General features: G+C 43.5%; 2 protein-coding genes across 2 annotated transcripts in view; both read left to right on the top strand.

Annotated features, from left to right (window-relative positions):
• Positions 1 to 4,091: 4,091 nt before the first annotated feature.
• On the top strand, positions 4,092 to 8,242 carry vps72a (vacuolar protein sorting 72 homolog a). The gene is made up of 6 exons (XM_080530604.1): positions 4,092 to 4,219; positions 4,521 to 4,673; positions 4,807 to 4,921; positions 6,074 to 6,250; positions 6,779 to 6,923; positions 7,526 to 8,242. Exons 1-6 carry the CDS (start codon positions 4,103 to 4,105, stop codon positions 7,932 to 7,934), a joined length of 1,116 nt encoding a protein of 371 aa, XP_080386730.1. The 5' UTR covers positions 4,092 to 4,102; the 3' UTR covers positions 7,935 to 8,242.
• A 1,709-nt stretch (positions 8,243 to 9,951) lies between these two features.
• The window catches only part of syngap1a (synaptic Ras GTPase activating protein 1a), a gene marked incomplete at both ends in the record, with an annotated part of 173,778 nt that continues 161,170 nt past the window's right edge, over positions 9,952 to 22,559 (top strand). The window contains one exon of the mRNA XM_080531626.1: positions 9,952 to 9,973. Within this exon, the coding sequence (XP_080387752.1) occupies positions 9,952 to 9,973 (22 nt within the window). The remainder of the gene's footprint in view (positions 9,974 to 22,559) is intronic.

Genomic DNA, 22,559 nt, shown 5'->3' on the forward strand with positions numbered 1-22,559 from the left:
GCAGATGTACTGTATGTGGGATATGGGCCAAACTTGTGAATCACATCACATATCTGCCTAATACCTGTATGTGTCAGGTTATGCAACATCTATTTCTATCCGGTAGACACTGACTGAGAAGCCCCAAGACCACTTCTATACACACTACAAAGTGCACACTCCCAATCCCCCACTAGGATTCAGGTCATGTAACACTGTCTTGGTATTTCACCAATTAAACCAGAAGCAAAAACAGGTTCAAAGTTCCACAACAATACAAATAGAATATTGAGTTACACACACAGAGGCACGGCAGACACTCTTTTAATGCTTGAGACTTGACACACAGGGACTCGATTTAGCTCATCTGCACACATTTTAGAACCAGTAGGTGAAATTATACTAATGATATCACTTGAATAGCTAATAATTTAAATGATTAATAGTCACCTATTCTATAATGTCTTCTATTTTTAAGCATGGACAGATTCAGTCATTAGAGAAGAGGTTATTCAAATTGGGAATGTTTTCTGCAATGGAACAGTGTGTCTAACCCAGACGTGTTTTAATCTTAATCTGCAAACGCAGATTGAAACCCATTGGGATTACCTTTGCATGACCTTCAATCCCTTAGGAGGGGTGTCTGGCCTGTCAGATAGTTGGATATTATATATTGTATGTGGCAATCTGTGTTTTTTCCCACTATGAGCTGGAAAGCTTCTGAGCCTGGTCACAACAACGACCTCTAGAAATGTTCATTAAACGACAGGTTTACTTTTATTTAACATTTATTTTTTGCAGGCAGACCCATTGTCCCACATCATAAATCATACAAAATGATTACATTATAAAACATAGTAGGAAAAACGATCACATCTCTCAACAAATCCTCTATCAAAAATAATAACTGACTGTGCAGCAACAGAACAACCAACTGTAATATACTCTACATTACTGTAATGTCCTCTACTTCCATAAGTAGCACAACAGAATGGGAATAAGTCATGAAATATGCAGAATTATTATTATGTATTATTATTATGAAATATTACTATCATTATTAATAATGATAATGATAATAATGATAATAATAATAATAATAATGGCAATGATAATAATAATAATAATACGTATTATTATTATTATTATTATTATTATTATTATATGAATGGAAATGGAAACATGGATACATTATGTTTTATTGCTATCTAATTGACATGTCAACCCTAAGACAAAATTATTTAAAATAACTCCCATAACAAGCTCGTTACTTTAATTGTACTTAATAATACTGTGTCACCATTACACCACCAGAATAAATGAGAAGGTAGTTCCTAATAAAGTGTTCGGTGAGCGGGTGTTACTGCGGATTGTTACATATTATGGAAAATAAGGCATGAAAATGTCCCCTCTAGCGACCGGTCGGTGCAACAACACAACATATTGGTACTCTGCTACCATCCATATCAGATCCACCGACCACATCACACCTTCCCTCATCAAACTTAACTGGTTGCATGTAAAATACAGCATTAATAACAACAACAACTACAACCACAACCACAACCACAACCACAACCACAACCACAACAACAACAACAAAACCCTGCTCACATCCAGGCACTATACTCCAACAGTGGACGGTCCACAGACGTCATCATTGCGAGCCGGGTGATGACGTGTAGGGAAATGCGACAACAACGATAACAAAAGCATCCATCTCTTTGACCAAAGTGAGTATCTAGCTACAGCTCTGCAGGCATTTTGACGATAGAAATATTTTATATTTCATAATATTTACAGTCTGTCATTAATGATACGATGATGTGAGACGGGTGAGCATGTACCATTTCACGTAAGAGTTAGAATGACAGACCGTGTGGACTAGTGGGCCATATGTGTGCGGGTCTGATTCATCTCTAACGAAAACGTCCTTATATTATTATTACTATGAATATAAAATAAGGTGTTCTCAGTCTGAATTCATATATCTCTTCTCTGAGAACGCCTTCACCTTTTCAGTCAGAATCATATCTAGTTAGTAGGTGTTGTGTGTGTGTATAACACACAAATGAAAGTATACAAATGATACTAGTCACAGATGGTGCTAGCTAGGTCGGTATTTTTTGCAGTTAAGTTTATTTAATTTAATTTATTTATTTAGCACATGATTTTAAAAAAAAAACTGTGCAAGGCGGGAACGAAGCCCAGAAGACTTGTACTTAGTTCCACTCAATAGCGAAAGGTTCAATATACAACAAAAGAACACATAATACATGTAAATAAGACAAGAGAAACCACAAACTAAATCATATTCATGGGGCAAAACTGTAGGATAGCACACAAAACAGAAAAAAACACACAAGGATACATAGCTTGCTCAGAACACATCAAGAAAAGAAAAACAGAAATAATCCTAACCCTATTATGAATGAATGAATGAATGGTCTCTATTGTCATTGATATAGTACAGGTACCAAACAACGACATTTGGGAGGGGGGGCTCCCCTGGTGCTAGGAAAGAAAACCCCCCCCCCAAAAAACAAGAAGGGAAAGGAGCTGGTTTACATAAATAAAGGCTATGTACACTATCCACTATACTATACTGTACAAATAAAACACTGTGCTGTACTCTATGCTATGCTATACCTATTCTAACATTTCCTATTCTCTGCAACCTTATGTACCCTAGGGTTGTCATATTGCACATAGTGTTATTGCACATTCATTTAAAGTGTCGCAGTTTGCAGGCTTGATTTGTGCCTCAGCACTACACCTGATTTTCAATCCAGCAGCTGCCATCAATCCGTCCAGACTGTCCAGGGCCCAGATTCCCAGAACCTAGGTCTTTGCTGTGTTCAGGGCCTGGATGGCCCTGGGGTAGAAGCTGAGCTTCAGTCTGTTTGTCCTTGCGAACATGGTCCTGTACCGCCTGTTCGAGGGCAGCCAAGCAAAGTGTTCGTACCCAGGGTGGGATGGGTCTCTGGAGATCTTGGAGGCCTTCCTGAGGCAGCGTGTGTTGTACAGCTCTTCCAGAGAGGGGAGGGGGGCGCCGGTGATCTTCTGGGCCGTTCTCACGACTCTCTGTAGCGCATTCCTCTCTGCGGCTGTGCAGCTGGAGAACCAGTTGCAGATGCAGTAGGTGAGGATGCTCTCCACTGCGCAGCGGTAGAAGGCCACCAGCATCTCCTGTCTGATGTGGTCTTTCCTGAGGACTCTCAGGAAGAAGAGCCGCTCTTGTGCCTTCTTGATGATGGCTGCTGTGTTGTTCTTCCAGGACAGGTCATCCTGTATGTGCACCCCCAGGAATCGGAGGGTTGAGACTCTCTCCACGCTCCCTCCGTCGATGAGCAGGGGCTGGACCTCAGATTTTTTCCTCCTGAAGTCCACGATGATTTCCTGGGTCTTTGACTGGTTCAGCAGCAGGTTGTTAACCTTGCACAGCTTGCTCAGTTGCTCTACCTCATCCCTGTACGCCGCCTCGTCCCCCCCCCGAGATGCAGCCCACCACGGTGGTGTCGTCTGCAAACTTTACGATGGAGTTGCTGGGGTGGACGGGGGTGAAGTCGTATGTGTAGAGGTTGTAGAGGATGGGGCTTAGCACGCAGCCCTGGGGGGACCCAGTGCTGAGTCTGAGGGCTGTGGAGGTGTGGGAGCCCACCCGCACCCTCTGGGGGCGGTCGGACAGGAAGTCATATAGAGTGTGATAGTCCCAGGTCTAGTAGTTTGGTCACTAGCCTGTCTGGAAGGATGGTGTTGAAGGCAGAGCTGAAGTCCACAAAGAGCAGTCTCGCGTAGCTTTCCCCTCTCCAGGTGGGATAGAGTGGAGTGGAGAGTCGTCGCGATGGCGTCCTCTGTGGACCTGTGGGCTCTGTAGGCGAACTGGTATGGATCCAGGTTGGGCGGGAGGCGTGTGACTATGTGGGCCCGGACTAGTTTCTCGATTATTACTAAGAATATTACGCAGGACCAAGATGAAATGAACGGCTCATGACGAAATTAGATCATCTTTCAGTAGGTTTCTGAAAACCGACCGAGATGTTGATAATCGTTGATAGTTAATGATGATGGCTGATTGTTTGTATGTGTGTCACTATGTTCCCTATAAGTCTGTGAGATCAACATGACTTTAGCCTTCAGTCGAGAACAACGTAAGACGGCGGGGAACCGCCTGTCCAAGTTACTGGACGCTGAAGAAGAAGACGACTTCTACAAGACGACCTACGGTGGATTCAACGACGTACGTGGGCGATTTCTGTTCACTAGCAATTTACCAATACAAGACAATCTCAGAAATATTCTACTTTCTATTCGAGTTTTATAAATCTGACCATTTTTATTGATGCAAAAATGCTAGATTTTGTTCAGTTCTATTTCACACTTGTAAGTCACTGTCTTGTACATTCTGTGGAGCCATTTGTTTTGCTGATGTGTTATTCCTTGTGCAAACATAAGTTATCTTTTACTATTTTGATGGCCGCTAGGTATTACAGGCAAACAAATGTGTAATATGTGCGTTTTGATTTGGCATGTTTCTTTAGGAATCGGGAGATGATGAGTACCGTGGTGAGCACTCAGACACGGAGGACGAGGTGGACAGTGACTTTGACATAGATGAAGGAGATGAGCCGGATAGCGACCAGGAGGAGGACGCCCCTAAAAGGAAGAGTCGAGTTGTTACTAAAGCATACAAGGTCAGTTAAGAAATCATCTGGATGCTATATCCTTACTCCCTAAGATTATATTATTATCGCAATAAATTAATATTTTATGCAATTTATTAACCCAAAGAGATTGTGTTTGTGTTTTTATCGCCTCCAACCGAAGGAGCCTCTGAAGGTGACGAAGCCCAAACCAAAGAGGCCCTCGGAGGAGCTGAAGAAGACGGACAAAGACAAAGTGGAAAGAAGGGCACCGGCAGAGTTCCAAGACTTTGGAGAGAGTAAGAGCAGCTTGATATGAGGGAATAATAATAATAATAATAATAATAATAATAATATTAATAATAATAATAACTAGACATTTCCTGTGGAAATTGGAAAGTGTGCTTGCCAAATGTTGCTATAATAATAAATAAATATATATGTACAATACTAATAAGTGCTGCTTGCTACTGCAAGCACACTTAATAATAATAATAATAATAATAATAATAATAATAATAATAATTGTTGTAATGTTTTATTTGCCATGCAATCAACTTGTCAATCAATTGTTGGAATTTGGTCTTTTTTGCTTTAGGCACAGGGTCAGCCACAGTCGGCACCCTGGAGCAATTAGGGGTTTAAGTGCCTTGCTCAAGGGCACATGCAGCTCCCTCTTGAGGCGCGGATCGAACCAGCCGATTGCTCTCCAGCATCCCTAACCACTAAAGCCCAATTTATACTTCTGCGTCGAATTTACACGCGGCTACGCCGTAGCCTATGCAAGGGCTCTCCCAATTTATACTTCTGCGTTGGTCGGTCTGCATCGCGTTGGTCAGTGTACTCATAGCGGCATTATAGCAATTTTTTTGTTATGCTTGTTGTAAAGAAAATGTCTGTAATGCATTGAAATGACATTAAACTAAGATAATAAGATGGTTATCATAATTTTACAAATCTTTATTAATAAGTAATTACAGAAAAAGTAAATGACATTTCTGTCATGGCGAGAGAGTCGGAATCATGTCGGAATCATGTGCTACCAAGCGGACCAATCACAGTTCTTATGGTCTGCGTAGGTATGCCGCGTAGTTACATTTTTGGAGAGGTGCGCGTAGGCTACGGCGTAGATTTTACGCAGAAGTATAAATTGGGCTTAAGCTACCACTGCCTCCCCTTAATATCACATGTTCATTGATTGCTTCATTGGTCATGAAAATAGACAGTTTAAAGTAAGGTTCTTCCTTGTAGAAAAGTGACAGTGACCGTCCATGTGATACAGTGAGTGATCATTTACCAGATGGCATTGAACTTGTTACCTCTTGAGCCCTGCATTGAGCCCTGCATTGAGCTCTGCATTGAGCTCTGCATTGAGCCTTGCATTGAGCCCTGCCTCTTCTGACCGAGCCTCCATGATAGTGACCGTCAACTCTCCCCCCCCCCCCCCCAAGCTCGCAAGTCAGTGCGCCAGTCCACCAGTGAGCACACGCGGAAGACCAACCTGCGCCTGCAGGAGAGGCAGGAAGCCCCCCGGCGGAGACGAGGCGCCCACCACGACCGCCCTCTGACCCAGGACGAGCTGCTGGCCGAGGCCAAGATCACCGCCGAACTCAACCTCCGGTCCCTGGGTGAGACGAAGGGATGAGTTTCAATAGTCGTGTGAGGGCTGGGGTGGGTTGGATTTGGGCCAAAGATGTAGCTAGATGCTCAACGTACCTTTCTAAGGGAATGGGGGTGGGCTGGGCTGGGCGGGTAAGGGGTTTTGTCTGGAATCATACACCATTTGTTTTTAGATGATTTTTTTTTTTTTTTTTTTTATATAAAGTTGTACACTGAAAAGTGGAGCTGGTTTACATGGTGTTGCAGAAAAGCTGCAGCCTATGCTGTGGTGGGTACTCTAGACTATCTGGTGATCATGGTTGAAACTATAACCCTAACCCGGGCTACCACCCTCTCTGCTAACTTTTGGTGGATTCCAGATTCTTATCCATTTAACCTGCAACCACCAGACATAGGAACATACCGTTGGACTGTTAACTAGATGTTAGTTAGTTGGCAGTCCATAGCTACTTCTGGCATGACCCACGATTGTGTTCATTGACGATTCCTGTCTTTTTTGTGTATGTTCTTTTTTTTTTTTTTTTTTTTTATAAAAGAGAATTACGAGCGCCTGGAGGCAGACAAGAAGAAACAGGTCCATAAGAAACGGCGCTTCGACGGGCCCACCGTCCGCTACCACTCTGTCCTCATGCCGCTCGTGTCCCACTCCGTCTTAAAAGAGGAGAACGTGGACGTGGAAGGGTAAGGACACTCAGGCTGCATCCATAACAACGATTAGATTTCTGTATGGTATTAATCTCCAGTTTGCATTTTCAAACTCCAAAAACAATGACATTGTTTTAAAAATCTGTTATTGTTTTCCTACTTGTATGCAACAACTATTCACGTATTGGTTACACAAAACACACAGTACTGAGCATAAGAGTTAGACGGTTAGTAGAGCTTTGGTTGGGCCTGAAAATTCAAGCCCAGCCTGGCCAGAGACGTCTTAAAGTGTGAGACGTAATTCTATTATTCATAATCATGGCAGCGTGAGAATGAATTCAGATCATTTGATCTCAAATCCAAATACAAAGAGCCCAAATTCAGATTTTAGGCTGTATATGGGTTTTGATACAGTCTTTCCTTTTCTGTATATGTTTTATATTTCTTACGTTTGTAAAAAAAACATGTTTTTATTTGATACCGTGTTTCATGTCTCTAACGTGATATATATGCCATTTAGCCGACTCTTTTATCCAAAGCGACTTACGTTACAGTGAGTGCATACATTTTTCAGTATATGTAGTCCCAACGGGAACCGAACCCACAACCCTAAGCGTGATGTTAATGTTCTCCCCAAGGTTGGACCAGGACACGCCGCAGCCCGTAGCCCCCGTGGCCCCTAACCCGGCCACGCCTTCCCAGCAGCCCGCGGGGGGAGGGGGCCTCTGCTCTCGCACCTACATCACCTTCAGCGACGAGGAGGCCCTGAGCGCGGCCTTCCCTCAGGCCACGTGGGTGGGACCCACGCCTCCCGTCCAGGAAGTCTGCCCCGTCACGCACAAGACCGCGCTGTACAGAGACCCGGTGACGGACATCCCTTACGCCAACACGCGAGCCTTCCGCATCATCCGCGAAGCCTACCGGAAGTACGTGGCCGCTCATGGGTTTCCCAACTCAGCCGGGGGTTTCTCCGGCGTCGACGCCTCCAGCTCCCGGGGAGTCCGCCAAAAGATGGTCGTCAAGCAAAGCGCAGCAGCTGCCACATAGAGGTTTCCGGTCCCCACGGAAGTCACACGTTGAAACTAACGTCTGTGTCCTTCAATTGACTGACCCTGTGTTTGACAGCACACAGAGGAGAGAAAGCATGTGGCCAGGGGGGTAATTCCATCAACGTCGCTAAAGGACAATCCAGGCATATTTTGATAAAAAAAAAGAATCCACCCTTATTTTGATAAATCTCGTGAGATAGGCCTGGATTTTCCTTTAGCGACGTTGATGGAACGTTGACCCGCCAGATTACCTGAGATCGCACTGGTGCACTGTTACCTGTGGCATATTTGTTTAGTTTTTTTAAACATTTTTTTTTATTATTATGAGGGCTAAAAACGCAGAAAACGGCTCTCCGCCGGAGTGATTTAACGCCCTTCGTCTTTACTCAAACTGTTTCTGCAAAATAAATGGATATTATTTTCTATAAATGCTGACTGTGAAGCGGTATTTTGAGTATCAATGAGCATCAATAGTTTTAATAGTGTTTCTTGTCTTCTGGTACGTAACAGTTGTGATGTGTGTCAAGGTGCTTGGACAAATCCCTTTCACGGGATGTTACGGCACACCAACATCCATTCCCCAATACACCTGCTAAAAACACCACGGAAAAGCTGGATTTACACAACATGGTTTTTTGTTTGTGTTTTTTTTTAAGAACAAAATTCTGTAGGCCTATTTTAAGAAAATCTAGAGGGGAGTTATTTGCACACTTACAAGCATGCATGATTATTCATAACGTTGTCTTGCTGAAAACATTGGCCAGGGCCATTGGCAGTCATAATGCTTGAAGAAGGAAGCATTTTTTTTGTTAATATACAGCAGGTAGGCCTTAGGTGAAGCAAGGGAATGACAGAACAATGGCATGTCTGCCTAGCAGATGGAGGTAGAAATCAGAGGACAGGCTCATTGTAACGCATGGACGTGTGGATACTATTCCTAGAGCAGAGAGAGCAGTAGGTGTGCTGCGAGTTATTATACACAGCCACGCAAGAGTATCCAATGAAACAGCTCCGTCACCTCACACCCGAGCCTAGCCCAGCCGGAATCATGTCACAACATTAATATGCAAAAAAACAACTATATATTAAAAATATTTGATATTACATATACGGTATGCTCCATGTTATTCCACCCACTATTCCCTATGGACAGAGCACTATAAGCACCATGGACAGAGATCATGAATGGCAATCAATGAAGAGGGATTTTAATCAATTAGGAATGGCGCTCAATCAAAAGAGTTTAAGCGCGCTCTCCAAACGCACACACCCCCGCACACACATTCGACACGCCCACTACTCCGGGGATGCAGCTACCGAACCAACCATGCTTTTTTTGGTGTATAGGCCTAGGCCTAATTGGTTGGTCGGATAAACAAGTCAGTTGACAGATATGGAGCATCATCATCATTAGGGCTAAAAACATAAATGACTTCCATGCATCATCAAGATGGGGGAATACAAATAGGTGAAATATTTCACGGTACGGTTAGGGTTCATGAACTCTCCTCTTCCACTGTTAGTAGTCATTAACTCCGTTCCTCCTCTCCCGTGCAACCGTAGTTGAAAGTGTGCGCGCGCCGGTGTGAGTGTGTGCCAAGAGTGCATTTGGTGAGTGCGCCTTCGGAAAACGAGGAAAGAGTTCCAAGCGGTGACTACATTTCCAGTGGACAGAGATAGGCATCATTCTTGTGATCATTGGGGCAGAGACGTTAAAGATACTTGCACTTACTAATGCACACGCAATCGCTCACGCTCCACCTCTTGCTTTCTCCCACACACTCCATCTCGTGTGATATATAGTCAACCCTTATGTGACTACATGCATTTATGTTATTAAATGGACTTAATCGTCGGGAAATGTCTTTCAACAGAGATGGACCGAGTGATTTTTGTCCCTACCGCTTTAGTGTTTTGTCGGGTTAACGTTTCCTGCATAGTTCATGTAGCCGTCTTCTAAAACGGGATTGCCATACCGCTGAGATTGGAAAGTCTGACTCAGATGCCTTTGGACCATGTCCTATGTCTCTTCGCAAGGTAAGATATAGCATCTCTTCCCTCTCTCTGCCTCATCACCAGAGAGTGAGGAAGTACCCAGAGCACAGGTTGTGTGAGTCTGTCGCAAAGGTATGAGAACTAGTGCAGCGTCGTGATTCTGCTGTGTCAATTAAAGACTATTTCTGTCGTTGTGGATGGACAAGTGCCGTCCAAATGTTGCGCGTCTAATATGCACTGTATCCGAACCGTCGGGTGAGGGGAAAGTGTCTGTGAGACAGGCTGTTCAACTAATAGAATCATGTGGCCTTCTCATTCAGATGACTGTCATGCATGTGATCTAATTATTTAAAACCCACTTAGTGTTGGTTATCATGCGAATGAGACGGTTATCATTCAATACGGATACCAAAAAGACCACCCTGACCCCTATACTGTGAACAGTTGTAGCAGGCAAAGCCTCGGGTGTTTTACTTAATCTTACGCCAGCCACTGCACTGCACATTGAGTGTATTTTTAGACATCGGAATTGCCCAATGGTGAGGGGTCGTGGAATTGAGGTGAGAGTATTTGAAGCAGCAAGTTACGAGTCGTGTACCAATCAGCTGAGGGTGATGGGAGTTCGTTTTACAGTGCTAGATTTTCTAGTAGCACAATAAGGACACGATAATGAAACAGTAGATGCAGTAGTAGAAGTAGTAGAAGTATTCATTCATCGTTTACACTTACTAGTTGACAGTAGTAGGCCTACTATTGATTCATATTAATAAGAGGGTAACATAGTAGTAGTCAGATGTAACATTTTGTATAGGGACCTATGTTAAAGGTCCAGTATGTAACAACTTTCTAAATGCTTCCTAATAATGTTAATGACTATGTTTAATCAGTAGAGATCCCTTGAAAGAAATATTTCATTTACGAACACTGTTTAGGTTGATAAAAGGGCTTCCTAAAATGCAGTTTCCTACCCGACACTTGGTTTGCACACAAACATGTTGTTACAGTCAGGGCTGTTCTCGGGGACATGTTGTTACAGTCAGGGCTGTTCTAGGAAACATGTTGTTACAGTCAGGGCTGTTCTAGGGGACATGTTGTTACAGTCAGGGCTGTTCTAGGAAACATGTTGTTACAGTCAGGGCTGTTCTAGGGGACATGATGTTACAGTCAGGGCTGTTCTAGGAAACATGTTGTTACAGTCAGGGCTGTTCTAGGGGACATGTTGTTACAGTCAGGGCTGTTCTAGGAAACATGTTGTTACAGTCAGGGCTGTTCTAGGGGACATGTTGTTACAGTCAGGGCTATTCTAGGGGGTGGACTCACCCATTTTCTCTTTTCTGTCTCTGCTGGTGTCGAGGTACATACCTATTTTACATACCTTTACATACCTTTACATACCTATTTTACATATCTTTACATACCTTTACATACCTTTACATACCTATTTTACATACCTTTACATACCTTTACATACCTTTACATACCTATTTACATACCTATCTTTACATACATATTTTACATACATATTTTACATACCTTTACATACCTATTTTACATGTTGTTTGAGGAACTACAGATGAAACCTGCTTGAAGTGGCACAAACATCACAGTAGGGCTGCCACGATTAGTCGACTAGTCGCGACGACGTCGACTACCAAAATCGTCACCGACATTTGGTAATCGACGTCGTCGCATGTTTTTTGGGAGCTGAAATAAGCGTTTTTTATTTTATTTTTAGCACCAGGGGAGCCCCCCCTCCCAAATGTCGTTGTTTGGTACCTGTACTATATCAATGACAATAAAGACCATTCATTTCATTCGATAAGCATTCGTTTTTCTTCCCTGAAGCTGCCACTGGCTAGCGTCTCCCAGTGTCTTTGATGTACATGCGCAGTGTCGGTCATCCGGGGCACACGTGACTTCCCCGGAAAAACAAACAGAGAAATGTCTTCCTGTCCTCGTACCAAAGTGTGGGAGCATTTCAACCACAACGTTGAAAAAAAGAATGTAAAATGTAAAATTTGCAAAGCTGAACTCGCTTATCATGGCAGCACGTCTATGATGCGCGCGCATCTAAAAAAGAAGCACGTTGTGGCAGATGACGAGGAAGACGATGGCTCGTCTCGGTAAGCTAGTTAGCTTGTTATTGGCTAACGATATCGTTACGTTAAAAGCCTTCTTACATGATTTTACGTTGTCATCAAAGCGATACTTATCAAATAGCTAAAAATGTTGTCTTAACGTTACAGTGCTAAGAAGGCGCGTTCTACTATGAGATGAGAGAAGCAAAGCAAAACTTTTGTACTCTGTACAAGTATTTATTTTTGTTTTTGTATTCTTTTGGTTGCCTAGTGCCTAGCCTACCTCATTTTACTCAGCAGTTTGCACCCTCTACTACTCTTTACATTACATTACATGCAAGTGATGCCAGAAATAAATCTGCAAAGTTCATTAAAATATCTATTTTTGAGTGAACAATCATTTTAATTGTCTTTATTTTTAGTTAGCACATGCCTACAACAATAACAACTAACAACTTCAAGCAAAATTTAGAAGCTGATTTAGAAGATGATAGCTAAATAAGAGCGATTGAGTAATTGTGCGATAAGCTGTAATTTATGATCCGATTAGTCGACTAATCGTTAAAATAATCGGTGGCTAGTCGACTATGAAAATAATCGTTTGTGGCAGCCCTACATCACAGTGCTGTCTTTGACTAGCGGTCTGCACATGTGCACTCTTCTCCACCCCACCTCACAGGCATCAGACCACACTGCAGGTGGACCCCTCTCTATTTGGTGGCCTCGAGCCGAACCCAATCTATCAGCCAATTTCATTCCAAACCTAGAATTAGAATGTATTATGTAGTTCTATGGCTCAAACACAATTTGTGCATTGCCATTGTTTACACCATCCTGGATTCCCATTGGTTGACTTTCTTAAATTGCCTCATAGCAACCTCTCACACTATTGGAGTACAAAGGTGCTGGCGAAAAACAAAAAATCTGAATTAAAAACGGACGTGATGGTGGCTTCTCTTCATGCACTTGGACCAACTCTGACTGTGCAGGTAAAGACATTAACTGCAGCTCAGTCAGAACTATCAGGTAGGTTTAACCATGTATTAGGTGGATATTGTAATACATTTAAGCATAATTGGATGACTTCGCTCAGTATAGCTCTCTGCCTTTAAATGACCATAACATAAAAATACCAAAAATTGACATGATGGACAGCTGTCCTGTCACCTGTCACCTGTTACCTGTTACCTGTGACCTGTCACCTGTCCTGCCACCTGATAGACAGCTTCAAGTGCCCCAGCTGAACTAGAACGTGGCTGGTGGCAAATTTGTGGCTTAAGTTCTTGCAGTGTCTGTGTGGCTTTAAACACACATATTTTCACGTAAAGCAATAAAATGCCATATAAGATTGATGACCCTCTTGTGTTCTAGCACTATGCTGCACAGAGTACCAAACAGCTGGCCCCCACTGGTATGTAAAACATTTGGAAGTAGTTTTGGTCTTTAGTTTATATTTCTTTAGGAAATTTAGATGGATGGATTGTCAGTCATCCACCATCAGCTTCACATGTGGTGAAAATGCAAAAATCTGTTGATGTTCAAAAATCCGGTTGATTTGGCATTGAATTACGCAATCGCAGAAACGGAAAATCCTGGAGGGGCTTATTAAACATGATCAAGGCTCTGTGAATGTATTAATTAATGTATTCATTCATTCTGGAAGCTTCGCAGCTTAATTAGATTAGATTCAACATCATTGTCATTGCAGAGTACAAGATCCAGACAACAAAATGCAGTTCAGCATCTAAGTGCAAATAGTGATATAAAACATGATATAAAAAGAGGTTATAGTTAAGAGGTATATATAGCTATGAGCTATGTACAGTTAAGGTAGCTTATGTACAGTACGTAATGTACAGATGTATAAAAGAGGCAAAGTGGTATGTGCAAAGGTGGTATTGTAAACAGCAGTAGTGCAAAGGGCAAAGAATAGTAAAGTATAATGGTGAATTGTGTAGTTTTGCTGCTCTCTATGGCCACACAAAACATGTAAACATGAATATTCAACATTTATTTCTAGCTGCAAATATGTTCATATGCTTGTAAGCATCCAAAAAGTAAAAATGGTCCATGAAGGACAATGCTCGACCTCAACACCAGACGGGCAGCCACAGTCACTAGGTTAACCTCTAGTTGTCAAACGTCTGTCCCACAGTCGCCAACTGAATGACTGAGGTATAAATCCATGACGTTATTGATCAGAGTGCACACTTATTCCTGCCCAGAAAAACATTGGTAAAGCAGATAGTTGTACTGTTCCTGTGGAACAAACCCAGTGTGTTCTAACCCAGTGTGTTCTAACCCAGTGTGTTCTAACCCAGTGTGTTCTAATTGAATTGAGTGAGAAATAGTAATGTAGTTTTTGTCCTGTGAGATTCATCATGAGTGATCTGGCCTCGTTTCATAGATAGACTGAGAGGAATGTATTAGCCGTTTTGGACAGCAGTTGCCAGACATTGTCTGTGTAATGCACCTGTAATCTATATTACAGTGATTTGGGGTTTAGAGTATAGCATATTTTAGGTGATTAGAATACACTTGGACGCATTATTATATTTTGGCATAGCCTGCAATCAAGATGTTGGGGTTACAGGAAATGATTGTTGTCAATTTGGGGTCGTGAGACGAAAAAGTTTGGGACATGCACACACACACACACACACGCACATGCACATGCACACACACACACACACACACACACACACACACACACACACACACACACACACACACACACACACACACACACACACACACACACACACACACACACACACACACATCCAAACACACCTCTTCATTCCAGGGGTGCAAACATGTCACCTTTCTGCTAAATGTAGATCTGCACAAAAACTGCTAAACTCTTCTGCTCTTTAAATAACTTTTATCTGTTTTCGAAGTAATCATGCAGGTGTTAAGGTCAGGGCTGCCGCTACTTACACGTGCATCATTGTTAGACCACCGTTAGTGCTAGCGATATCCATTTAGCACCATTAGTGCTAGTTCTATCCTCCCCCCCACCCCTCCGTTCTCCTCTAAGCAGGGGCGGACTGGGATCAAAAAACAGCCCTGGCATTTGCGACACAACAGCCCTATTTCCAAACGCAACACGCAACACGGATTGTTAACATAAAAAGTCAGAGGACAGATGCCAAACTACCGACATGTTTGCTTTAATTATATGTATTATCAGTAGGCAGTCATCAGTCAATATCTCTTTCAATAGCCTTTTCACACCGAATGTACTTTTTTGAGCTATTTTCGGTCCAATACATGCGAATTTCGGTGCATTCCTACTTCCAACTACACTTGCTCGCTGCATCCAGTTGTTGCACATTAACTGCATCGCTCTCATCAAATTCCCCCATTCTGAAAATGAAAGCAGTGTAACGTTAACTGCTGTTATAAACGGAATGATGACATGAGGTGCGTGTCCACTGGCGATACAGAGCTGACTACGATAGTTATGGAGATACTCCAGTTCTATGAGTGGAGCGGAGCCCCATAGGGGAGCTCTGCTCCTATTGGTTTACCCCGCTACCTAAAGCTCTGCTCCTATTGGTTTACCCCGCTACCTAAAGCCCTGCTCCTATTGGTTTACCCCGCTACCTAAAGCTCTGCTCCTATTGGTTTTAAGGCTGCCACGATTAGTCGACTAGTCACGACGACGTCGACTACCAAAATCGTCGCCGACATATTTGGTAATCGCCGTAGTCGCATGTTTTTTTGGAGCTGAAATAAGCGTTTTTTTTTTTTTTTTTTTTGCCTAGCACCAGGGGAGCCCCCCCCTCCCAAATGTCGTTGTTTGGTACCTGTACTATATCAATGACAATAAAGACCATTCATTTCATTCGATAAGCATTCGTTTTTCTTCCCTGAAGCTGCCACTGGCTAGCGTCTCCCAGTGTCTTTGGTGTACATGCGCAGTGTCGGTCATCCGGGGCACACGTGACTTCCCCGGAAAAACAAACAGAGAAATGTCTTCCTGTCCTCGTACCTCTAAAGTGTGGGAGCATTTCAACCACAACGTTGAAAAAAAGAATGTAAAATGTAAAATTTGCAAAGCTGAACTCGCTTATCATGGCAGCACGTCTATGATGCGCGAGCATCTAAAAAGGAAGCACGTTGTGGCAGATGACGAGGAAGACGATGGCTCGTCTCGGTAAGCTAGTTAGCTTGTTATTGGCTAACGATATCGTTACGTTAAAAGCCTTCTTACATTATTTTACGTTGCCATCAAAGCGATACTTATCAAATAGCTAAAAATGTTGTCTTAACGTTACAGTGCTAAGAAGGCGCGTTCTACTATGAGATGAGTGAAGCAAAGCAAAACTTTTGTACTCTGTACAAGTATTTATTTTTGTTTTTGTATTCTTTTGGTTGCCTAGTGCCTAGCCTACCTCATTTTACTCAGCAGTTTGCACCCTCTACTACTCTTTACATTACATTACATGCAAGTGATGCCAGAAATAAATCTGCAAAGTTCATAAAAATATCTATTTTTGAGTGAACAATCATTTTAATTGTCTTTATTTTTAGTTAGCACATGCCTACAACAACAACTAACAACTTCAAGCTAAATTTAGAAGCTGATTTAGAAGATGATAGCTAAATAAGAGCGATTGAGTAATTGTGCGATAAGCTGTAATTTATGATCCGATTAGTCGACTAATCGTTAAAATAATCGGTGACTAGTCGACTATGAAAATAATTGTTTGTGGCAGCCCTAATTGGTTTACCCCGCTACATAAAGCTCTGCTCCTATTGGTTTACAGTTCTATATCGTGGAGCTCCGCCCCATAGGGGAACTCTGCTCCTATTGGTTTAGGGCCCTGGGCATCCGCGATGCAGAACTGTGTGGATGGCCCGGCCGATATCAAATGTTTTGGTCCGCGGTCTGCTGAAATAAGTTATTAATTATTATTAATATATATCAATTTTTTATATAATACATTCTGAGCGTCCCAGAGTCTCGCGGCCCTCCTGGCATTTGCCAGGCTTGCCCGGTGGCCAGTCCGCCACTGCCTCTAAGGTTAGCTGCGCATTGATCGTTTTCTTCTTTTTCAGGCAAAACAATTATGTGTCACCTTTTTGGGCTGTCACCAGCAACCCTGATTGAAACGGCAGTATGCACCCAAAGAAACATCACTTGTAGTTGGTGTCACTCAAATATGAGCCGTTCAAAGTCAACTTGTTCGGTTCTAATAGGGTTAAATGCTATATTCTGATCAGCCTGGTTGTAAAGCAGGCCATGCTAACCCATCGCTAGTTCAAACAGACCGTAGTAGACTTTAAACAACAAAGAGACCCGGGCTCAATCATGATTCTTATTTACTTGCAAGGAGAATGAATCTAAAGGCCTCTCCTGCGAGAGACCCTAGATTCACACTAATCTTTCCTCCTCCGAGCCAGTCATTTTATTCCCAAACACACAAAGACATACGTACAGGGGGGCCAGCTTTGTGAGGAAGCCCACATTGCTGAGAACACACATGGAAAAGTGGGAGGCAGTTTTACAGCGTTAGCATAAACAGTAACCTGGGAATGTAAGCAGTTTCATGGAAATGTACAGCCCAACACAAACAAAAGCTGGGCCCCTCTCAACACAATGTCAGGAAGTTAAACTACCCAGGCTGGGACAGAAGATAAGGAGTGGACAGGGGGTGAGCTTGTATGTCTGTGCGGCAGCAACCAGCACAAGGTTGGAGCCTACATCGCAAAATAGGACAAAATGTGTCCTCTTTAAAACATTTATATCATTTATCATTATGAAAACATCATTCAAACCTAACACAACTTCATTTTTGTGGACAGAGGAGGAGGTAAAGGTGTAAACAACGTCAGCTGATGCTAATGTTTGACTGAAGTTTATGCGCCTATGTAATTAGCTGGGCCCTCTACTCACATGTGTTGTGTAGCCTAAACAATGGCCAAGGCAGTCATGAATTGCAACACATTCTTGTTCTGCACACCTACATGTAGTCAAGATCTGTCTTTAGTCCCTGCCTAGCTCCACACTATTTGATTAAATTCAGTGTTTGTATTAAGTGTTTGACTGGGACAGTTTGTGTAGTTCTAGTATTTGAACGTTTCTGAAATATTTGCCCCAGGTATAGCTTACCTAGATAACTATTATCCTAAACTTAACTCAAAACCTAACCCTAGCCATAACCTCTACTCTTACCCTAACCTCTACTCTTACCCTAACCTCTACTCTTACCCTAAACCTTAACCTTTACCCTAACCTCTACTCTTACCCTAACCTCTACTCTTACCTAACCTCTACTCTTACCCTAAACCTTAACCTTTACCCTTACCTCTACTCTTACCCTAAACCTTAACCTTTATCCTAGCCTCTACTCTTACCCTAACCTCTATGTAGCAGATTCAGGCACAGGGGGAGGTCGACACAGAGGTTTGGGTCTGGGCACTGCCCGTTTATTCAGCTGTCCCCGACACGGGACAATAATAGTTTCCTCGCGTTGGAGTCCTCCATGCGGTGGAGCCACTGTAGGGGAGCATGGTCGGAGTATGTGTGAACACGCGTCCCAGCAGGTAGTACCGGAGAGCGCCAACTGCTCACCTGATGGCCAGGCAGTCCTTCTCCACTGTGCTGTACCTGCCCTCCCGCTCCGCTCAGGTACAGCACCGGGTGGTTGGCCCAGGGTTTCCGTTAGAAAAAATTGGCGCCGGTCAACGTGTCCGGGAAGATTTCAATTTACCGGACAAACGGGAGATATTCCGGTCATCATATTAAAATATAATATAGCTGTTTGTCGCGGTGATTACTGTTGTGTAGCCTAGCCTATATATGCCGTTTAATGTCTATTTCTCATCCGATACGATTAGATGCGAGCTATATAATAAATATAATAATAGGCTTTCATGATTCGCATGCGCTATGCCATATGTCCAGCGCTGAACGCGCGCCACACTGGGAACTGAACAGACTGCATCGATCAATGAACGGACTCCACATTACGTTAACTGAAGTCTGTTAAATTGTTTGGGATTAATGTGAGTTTTCTATTTTCTCTTTCCAGTTTTACCCTTTTTCATCAATAAAACAACGTCATTTCTATAACCAGGTCTCGCTGCCTGTCAAATCATACTTAATCGCACTCGGGAGTATGACAATGAGGAGAACATAACTGTTTATTGAGAAACAATTCGTAGGCAGGCTGGGATACGTATATAAAGAAATACCACAATGTCTAGATTTATAACATTTTATTGAAAAGTACAACATTCTCATATTCGTTGCTCCTCTCGTGAATCCGTTATTCCTCCCCGATTTTTTGCACGGTGAGCAGAACATTTTTCCTTCCCCATCTAAACGCAGCCAGGGGACATTTTCTTTCCATTTAACTCGGAACCCTCGAGACTTTTTGGCCACTAGTAGTGTGGTACTTATAAAGTGTATCTTGTAAGTTAGAGAGAACAAGACACAACATTGTAACATACTGTGTGTTGTCTCACTACACCACACTAACACACTGATGCGATTCGCTTTCTGTATCCGTCGTGTCCCAACGGAGTTGCCGTAGGTCGCGTCCAGCAACCAGAAATAAAAAGGTGTGTCCGTGTCTGTCAAGTACATTACAAACATAGCCTATATATTCATATTTTTAATATAGAAGGAATCAGAATGTGACAATTACACTATAGCGAATTGTATTCAAATTGTGCTTAGAGGGAATCATTTTCACCGGACATTATGACCGAAGAGGTTTAAATATGTCGGACTTCAACACATTTTACCGGACAAAGACCGGTAATTACCGGTTAACGGAAACCCTGGGTTGGCCCCCTCCACCCGCTGGGTCAGCACCGCCCCCAACCCTCTATCCGATCGCCGCTGCCCAGGACCTGGAAAGACGTGAGTTGCTTCCTGGGACTGGCCAGCTAATACCGGAAGTTTGTGCCACAGTTTTCAGAGCTGGCCAGTCCCAGGAACCACCTCATGTCCTTCCAGGTCCTGGGCGGCAGCGATCGCGGTGGTTTTACCCACCTGTGGCCGCACCTCCCCGCCCCCCTGGTTGTACCCCAGATACCGGATCTCCCCCCGCCCCATCACGCACTTCGCCGGGTTAGCCGTCAGCCCCGCCTGCCCTGAGGCAGTATCGACTGTAGCACCGCGGCCACTCTCTGCATATGCTGCGACCAGGTGTCCCCATAGATGACAATGTCATCTAGGTACTATAACACTCCCCCTCCTACTAATGGGAAACGGCTGTGTTATCACAAAAAGGGTTTAAATAGAACAACATCAAAGTGTCTTCAAGTACTGTAAATATAGGCACAATAGATAAAAAGGCAGACCCCGTAACTTCAATGTAAATAATATCTGTATTCGAAAATGTTTAGGGTTTCAACAACACAATAAACAATTAATTAAATTAAATTAATAATAATACATTCACTTCACTCCTTCAGCAATAATAATAAACTGAATTTCTCAATAATTATAAAGTAGGCCCTTCAAAATGATTACAGGATTTTAGAATGTTTCTTTTTTTCACAGTCAATTAATTTAACCCCAAAAATGTCCCAACCAAAGTCCAAAGTTCACTCCTCTAAATTATTAGTTCAAATCCATTCCTTGAATCCCCAGAGGCAAACATTTTTGGCAAAACCGCAATGGATTGGCTCACCCGATTGACGTGGTCCGTCCTCAGCGGCACGGTAGGTTCAAAATATATAATCCACAGGGAAAGTATATTCCACAGCGTGAGTGCCGCTCTCTTCTCCAACGCAATGCGCAAATACAGGAGTTTTACAGGCCCTATCTTTGGTTCAAAACCAACAGCAAAAACATTTATTTTTGGTCGACCAGGACTGTCTAGAACAAAAACCTGTTCTCTAGCTTGTCCTCTCCTTCTCTGGTGAACCTTCATTAATACAAGTCTCTTCACCTGCGCCAGAGCCCTTTGACAGGTCATTTAAAGAGACAGTCCCCCAAAACAAGAAGACATTATGTATCACAAAACTAGGAAAATAATAACAGAAAAACACTTCATGGCTTTCTAATTTTTCATACCAGTCATGCCTGGGGCCTAGCAGCATGGGGCAAATACTGATAGATAGACTAATAAACCGCTTTGTCACAGATCCCCCTCCCCCCCAGCCAGCGGCATGTGGGGCGGAAACCCAAAGTACGGCTTCAGGTTGACTACATTGACTATGTCTTCTCTCTTTGCTTGGCCCCCCCATCTGACTCTAAAGTTAACTGGTCCTAGTTTCTTTGTCACTACAGCTGGACCTGACCATCTAGGCACTAGCTTGGACGAAAACTTTGCTGCTGCATCAGACTGGGGATGTGCCCTGACCCAGACTAAGTCACCCTCAAGGAACTGCACTGGTCTCCTATGAGCATTATAGTACTTAGCTTGTCTTTGTCTAGCCACTCCCATTCTGTGTCTAACCTCCTTCTCCATTTGATGTTGTCTTTCCATCATGGAATACTGCGGATGGTGTGGAGGAGGGCCATTATCGATGAGACATTCTAGGGGCCCTTTCAAGTTCCTTCCCAGGGCTAACTCGGCCGGGGTTCACCCTGTCGTCTCATGTTTGGCGGTATTGATGGCAAATCTGAACTCTGGTAGCCATTTGTCCCATTCCTGGTGTCGATCGCCCACAAACGAAGCCATCATGGTTGACGCGTTCGGTCAGAATGGTTTGAGGATGGTAGCTGGGTTGAGCTTGGGTGTCACTCCCCAGCTGTAAAGTTCCGCCAGGAGTTGGCTGGTGAATTGGGGGCCTCTGTCAGACAGGATGTACTTAGACACACCCCAACGGGTGAAGATCTCCCCTCTGAGAACTTGACAAAGCAGCCGGGTCTTGCTGTCTTTGAGGGGAAACAGCTCTACCCACTTGGTGTAGTAGTCAATGACCACCAGAAGGTACACATTCCCTTTCTTGCTCCTTGGAAGGGGTCCCATGTAATCCACTCCAAGCATTTCACCCGGTGCTTCTACCCGGGTTTGCTAGATAAAGCCCTGGGGTTTCCGGTTTTCTGGCTTATACTGCTGGCAGACTGAGCAACATTTGACATGCTGCCAGGTGTCCTTCCTCACAGTAGGCCACCAAGCCACCTCCAGAATCCTCAGCAAGGTTTTGAGACGGCCCAAGTGGGCACCTAGGGGGTTGTCATGGAAGTAATTCAGGAATGGACTGATTAAACTTTCTGGGACCACCAGCTGGTATCGAGCTCCTTGATCTTTGACTGGTATGGTCCGATACAGCACATCCTGGTGTATCTCAAATACAATCCGGTCGGGTCTGTTTGTGGACGCTTCTGCGCACCATTTGCTAGTTCTCTCGTGATGTTTTTGAGCATGTGCGATTTCTTAGAGAGAAGTTGGCAAGTCGGCGGTGTCTCTAGCCGTCATGGCTAGGCATGGTGCAGGAGCTTTTGGATAATCTCTTTGGGACAAGTTCACTGATCTTGAGAGTGCATCAGGCACCGTGTTCAGACAGCCTTTATGGTAGGGCTCTGAAGGGCCATCTTCCGTTTCTCCATACTTTCCTGACACTCCTTTGTCCATATC

This window comes from Nansenia antarctica, assembly GCF_963989245.1.
Source record: "Nansenia antarctica genome assembly, chromosome: 5".
Taxonomy (NCBI): domain Eukaryota; kingdom Metazoa; phylum Chordata; class Actinopteri; order Argentiniformes; family Microstomatidae; genus Nansenia; species Nansenia antarctica.